Source organism: Marmota monax, unplaced genomic scaffold (assembly GCF_021218885.2).
Source record: "Marmota monax isolate L192 unplaced genomic scaffold, Marmota_monax_Labrador192_F-V1.1 WCK01_AAM20220418_F8-fsc00116, whole genome shotgun sequence".
Classification (NCBI taxonomy): Eukaryota; Metazoa; Chordata; class Mammalia; order Rodentia; family Sciuridae; genus Marmota; species Marmota monax.
Window position 1 is genome coordinate 1,627,538 of NW_026695220.1, and position 6,000 is coordinate 1,633,537.

The 6,000-nt window shown below is 34.8% G+C and overlaps 1 protein-coding gene across 6 annotated transcripts in view; it reads left to right on the forward strand.

The window, feature by feature from the left end:
• Prim2 (DNA primase subunit 2) overlaps window positions 1-3,639 on the forward strand; it is a 436,920-nt gene extending 433,281 nt beyond the window's left edge. For all 6 annotated transcript variants that reach the window (XM_046432559.2, XM_058575226.1, XM_046432556.2 and 3 more), the window contains one exon: window positions 3,013-3,639. In XM_046432559.2, coding sequence (XP_046288515.1) covers window positions 3,013-3,234 — 222 coding nt within the window. In that variant the 3' untranslated portion in view covers window positions 3,235-3,639. The remainder of the gene's footprint in view (window positions 1-3,012) is intronic.
• The last annotated feature ends 2,361 nt before the right edge of the window (window positions 3,640-6,000 follow it).

Genomic DNA, 6,000 nt, shown 5'->3' on the forward strand with positions numbered 1-6,000 from the left:
GTATCTAACAAAAAGTATAAAACATAATCAGAAATCATTGGCCATAAAGAAAAACATCACCAATACCAACCGGGCAAGAAAAGGGGCAAGGAACAGAGGATTCACAGAAAACAATCATAAAAATACTCAATACATGTTTCCAAATCTAGAATGAAACAAATGGCATGTTCCTTTCTTTTCTTATGAGAAGGCAAATAGCTGCTGGCTCTTGAACAGAAATAAATGAAATAAGGGACCAGGATGAGCCTTCTTTCTATTTTAAATAAGATCTATTTTCTGTATTCTCCTCCCCCTTAAAGTTTATTTTCCTGAGCAAGATAAAAGGAAGCCAAATGGTAAACATATGCACTTCCTTCAGATATAAAAGTGAAAGAAAAAGAAAAAACCCTAGAAGAAAATAATTCCATAAAAAGGAAATGAATTTCCTCATTTTATCAAGCAACTTAATAGACCATAACAAGCTTAACAAAACCAATAAAGAATGGCAAATGCATTCCTGAAACAAACCATCAAACAGAACTGTGGTATAACCCTCATTCCAAGGCCCTAAGCACTGTTTTAAATGGTTAATAAACAGTTAATACACACACATTTCTAAAAAATAAGAACATTCCTAAAATGTTTTAAAGCTAAGCCATTTAAATGTTCTTTATTTGCTAATCTTTTGGTATAAGGGCAAGGCCTTTTGTGTATTGTTTTATGATTGAAATTTAATTTCATTTTTCTTTCATATTCATAATGCACTATCAACAATTTCCAGTTTGGGTTTTCTTAAATTGAAAAGCAACTAAATGATATATACAGAGCAAGGTTTTCTTTTTATCCTGAAAATTCTGCTTTAAGTGTCTTGCCTCTCGACTATGTTTAATTTACATTTCATAGAACAAACAGCTCTTTTTGCATTCATTATTCCCTTGGTTTTCCCCATCCCATTTCTGTTATGTAGCACTGTTATTATCATCACCATCTCGTTGTCATAGGTTAGGAGGCTTATAAAGATCATCACATTTTATTTTGTCCACACTGTAGTCTAATAATTCTATTTAATCTGGGGAGTCAGTCATGTTAGGTTTATTGAAAAACTGAATAACTTGAAGCAAGATGTAGACAACCCCCACTGTTATGTTACATCAGGAATCAGATTATTTTTTCCCCCACTGGTCCCCCGCTAATAAAATATCATCATCAGTTTGACTTTGCCTAAAACCTCTTGACAGATTTCAGACCAATGTAAATGATCTAGCCAAAAGACCTAAATTTTAATTTGGGCAAATCCAATTATGGTTCTATGACTGAGTAAACCATGTAATCTCTTTAGGCACCAGTTTCTTAGTCTACATATGAAGAGGGTTCAATTTAAAGGATCTCAAGGGCCCTTCTAATTTCCTCTATTTGTAAAATATAAATCCTTCTAATTGAAATGTGTTAGGCAGTAAACTTTTCATGAAGCACTTTGCAGATGCAACATTTATATTGATCTTAGTTATGAATGAATTGGGGTGAAATTAATATAAAGAAGTTCACAAATGACTCTTAATAAAAATTATAGATGTATCACATTTTGAAATCAAGCATCCAATTTTAAAAAAGTAAAGATTTTTTTTCTTAGTGATTTGGGCAATAACTTGAAGTCAGTGTGTACACAGTGTAATAACTAAAATTATTGGCCCAACATCAACGACTAAAGAGAATCTCGTTATTGCCAATGAGACCTTGTTTCTGCTTAATTCACCCATCAGGAAGGTTCATTCTGAACTGTAACAGCAACTCCTTTTCCCTCCTGCCAATTCCTTTCTGCCTTAAGATTATTGCATAGCTCTAATCACACCACTTAAGGATTTTTACTAACTCCCTGTTGCCTAGTGAATTAGACTACTTACCCTGGTTTTCAAAATTCTCTTAGGTCTGGTCTCTGCCAGTGTCTCCAACCTCATTTCCCATTATGCCCTTCATGTGCCTTTCATACCAGGCCATGTGAACTACTTGCTTTCCTAAGACATTACCTCTCCACCTCAACTCATGTTGTCCTGCTGCTCCTATTGCCTTTTCATTCATGGCAAATTTTCACCTTCTCCATATTTCTAGACCCAACTCCTTCTCCACTGTAGAGTATAACAGGCTTTTTTTTCTGACCTTTTTCACTTTTCTATTTTTGAAAACTTTTTAAGTGTATGACTTACTGGGCTGGAAATTTCTTTAAAGTTAGTCTGAGTCAAATGCTAAAACCCTACTACCTCTTCAATTAATGTGTGAAATGTATATACTGGCTAGTTCTGGGCTCAACTGTATATTTTTAAGGTATCTATTATGTGCAAATCACTTCAGTACAAAGAGTTATACGCAAAAGGATTGGTAAATAAGGCAGATGAGCGAAAGAGTACAGTTTCTAAGTTTTAAGAAATATCAAATGAAAATACCATCTTTAAATAAATAATGCAGGGGGTTGTGGTTCAGTGGTGGAGTGCTTGCCTAGCATGGGTTCGATTCTCAGCACTGCATATAAAGAAATAAAATAAAGGTCCATTGACAACTAAAAAATAATGCAAGCATAGATGGTATTTTGTCATCAACTCCACTTGCTGAAGATGAGAACTCAGGGATATGCGTTAGAATGGGTGTTGCATGGAATCAACTCAGTCATGCCCAGGGATTGAATGAAGAAAGTGACTTGAAGGTTCACACTTTAATTTTTGTTAGCTTACTCATATGTTGAGCAAGATGTTGAGTTTGAGCTGCTTTTGAGCCATACAAGGTGTTGAGTAAGAGTTGTATAGGGAATCAGAAAGTAGAGCTAGGTGCAGAAGTTTGTCTTGGACATATAAATTGGGAACCATTAATGTTGAGGGAGTGATTGAATCTCCCTCTGAATGAAATGGGTTAAGTAATTGTTATAAGAACAGCTGGGATCTATGTTCTAGGTATTAAGTTTTGAGTAAGGTCTAAGACAGTTTTTGAAGCCCCTTTACAATTTTGCTATAGATTGATGTGATATAAATATGCTTCCTTGTTTAGGTGGATGATTGTGGCTTTTCTTTGAGTCATCCTAATCAATTTTTTCTGGAGAGTCAACGGATCCTAAATGGTGGTAAAGACATCAAGAAGGAATCCACCCAACCAGAACCTCAAGCCAAACCAAGTGTCCAGAAACTCAAGGATGCATCATCTGCTCTGGCCTCTTTAAATTCCTCTCTGGAAATGGATATGGAGGGACTAGAAGATTATTTTAGTACATGATTCTTTGGCAGTTAAGTAACCCTTTTCCCCCCACCAACTATTATTTCTCATATTTTTAAGATTTTGTCCATTTCTTTAATTTTTTTTAAACTTCTCCCTCCATTCCACCTCAATTCTTGTACATATATGTATGCACACTTATTAGCAAAGCAGGCTTGCAGGCAAAAACATAGACCTCTGTATTTTTGCTTTGACACAGGAGAAAATGAAAAGATTCTGTTGAAGTCTGGCCCTTGAATATTGTGATTTAAGTCCTATTTTAGGAGATGAAAACAGCCTTCTGGACTGTTGAAGTCCCTCAAGAAACTATGCAGCTAAACCTTTATTTTAATTACTCTCAATTTGTAATTTTGACTCAATCTTTTTCTGGACCATTTGTGCTAATAAATATCAAAATGTATGTAATTGGGAGTCTTGTTTTATGACCTCAGTATTCAAGGTAGTGTTTGAAATATTCAACACCACTGCCAATCACCAGTGAAGATTTTTTAAAAAGTTTTGAGTTGAGCAAGGAGAACTTTGACTCCTTTGAATGATAGCAAACTACTGAAATCACTTGTGACTTGAGAATTAAGAGAAACAGAATTTGTATAGCCAGATGTATTTATCAAGGAATAGGATTATTGTATAGATAATAATATTCTTTATCTGCTGTCATTTTCCATCTATTTTGGGGTAGGATAAAAAAGAATAGATGATTTCTAAAGCAAGAAGGTTTTAAGTCTAAAATGTTTTTTCTTACCCTCCAGTTTATTATTTTGTGGTTGCTATAAATGACCAAGTAGATTAATTAACTTCAGTAATGAATATTCTGATAATAGTAATCCCTACCTTTCAGTGCCAGAGAAATTTACCAAACACTGTGGATACATTGGCTCGGCCCTGCTCTGTTCACCCCTGGCAAGGTGGACTAGATTTTCCCTGATAATTCATGCATTGTCTTGTGGATGCCCTTATCTAACTGATTTCCTCCCTGAGTTTTCTACTTACTCATCCAGAGGATTTGGGGCTCTAAGGAAACCCAGCTTGAAATGTAACTTTTCTTATTACCTTAGATTATGTTTTCCCTGAAAAATATTAAGTCCGTTTCAGTCCTCTTTTTAGAAGAGAAAGCATCTGACTTAAGGATAAATAACCTGACTAAATTGAAAAGAAGACATTGTATTTAAAAAAAAAACTGGACTATTAGGAACACTTCATTTTTTTAAAAATGAATTTTAATATTTATTTATTTTTTAGTTTTCGGCGGACACAATCTTTGTATGTGGTGCTGAGGATCGAACCTGGGCCGCACGCATGCCAGGCTAGCGTGCTACCGCTTGAGCCACATCCCCAGCCCCCACATCTCATTTTTTTTAATCTTGTGATATATGAAAAGGATTTAAACTAAAAGTGTCAGCTGATCTGGTTTTTATTTTAGGCTTCTGAGTCAAAGACTTCTGGAAATAGTATCTCATTTAATTATAGGTCACTATCTGAACTATTGTCTTTGTGAATTATTACTACTTCAGAAAATAACATTCACTATAAATTAATTTCATAAATCTCTCCCATCTGAAACCATCTGCTGTATCTTTCATCATTTATAGTTCAACAGGAATTTCATAACAACCTACCATGAACTACAAAACCACAAGTCTTTTAATATTATGAACAAAAGCTGTTTTCACCATAGAGTTAGGTTAGCTTTAGTAGGCTGAGCATAGAAACTTAGGTCTCTGTATTGAAAGGGAAATATTAGAAGCAGCTTCACCACTGTAGTTAAATGAGAAATCTTATGACAGGGTGTTTCTTCTCTGGCAGCACTTTGCAAGGCCATTGTTTTCTACTGCCTCATGTTCTCCTTTTATGAAGCGCATGCTCCCACCAGCTAAAAGGACAGAGCCATTAACAGCATGGTAGATGTGTCTTAGAACATTTATTTTATGCTGGCAGCTCCAAGAATTTGTCATCCTGCTTGAATGTTTTATATGCGTCTAGTCCAACTTCAGAATGACACTTGTTTTAATATTAGTTGTATTTACAAGTTCAATTTCTTAGTAATAAGGTTTGATCTCCTGTCTTGTAGATTGTTTTATACAGAAGAATATATAAACATTTTGTGAAGTCTACCGATTAGAGGATAGGGGTTAGAGGCTTATGTAAGAAGATAGAAATTAATGCCTTTCTGGTGCTTTTGGAGTTGGCAAAAGCAATTTATTTTTCATGCTTCACAGGGTCTTGACAATTTTGATTTTGTTTTCTTTGAAAGCAAACCTGTTTGAATCGAATGATGTAGGGAGAACCCAAAAAGAGAAAAAGCCAGCAGCCTCTTCAATGAAAAAAATGAGTCTTCCAGATCTTTTAACTTCTAGTCTTTTATTACCTCTTCAATGAAAAGAGGCTGTATGATTATTACAGAGGAAAGAAACTAGGTTGGCAATTTGTAGCTGGTTGAAGCAGTACATTGTTAGTGAAGACACTATCTCATTTGTGTGTGTGTTCTCCATATTTTTCACTATGCCCATATAATACAAGACTCTTAATAAATTGCTATGTGCATACAAGGACACTAAGAAGAGTGTAACTTTTTAAGACTATTCACTTTCATGATTATAATGTTATAAATAGTCAGATTTTGAATGAGCTGGTAATGGAATAAAGCACATGGGAAGATCTTTAATTCATATAGAATTGTAATAAGCTGTGGGATTTCTTCTCTCTCAAAGCAGTCAGGTTGTTTTGCTTGTTACTCTCTGCTCTTACTGATACTTGGGGTCTTTGCAA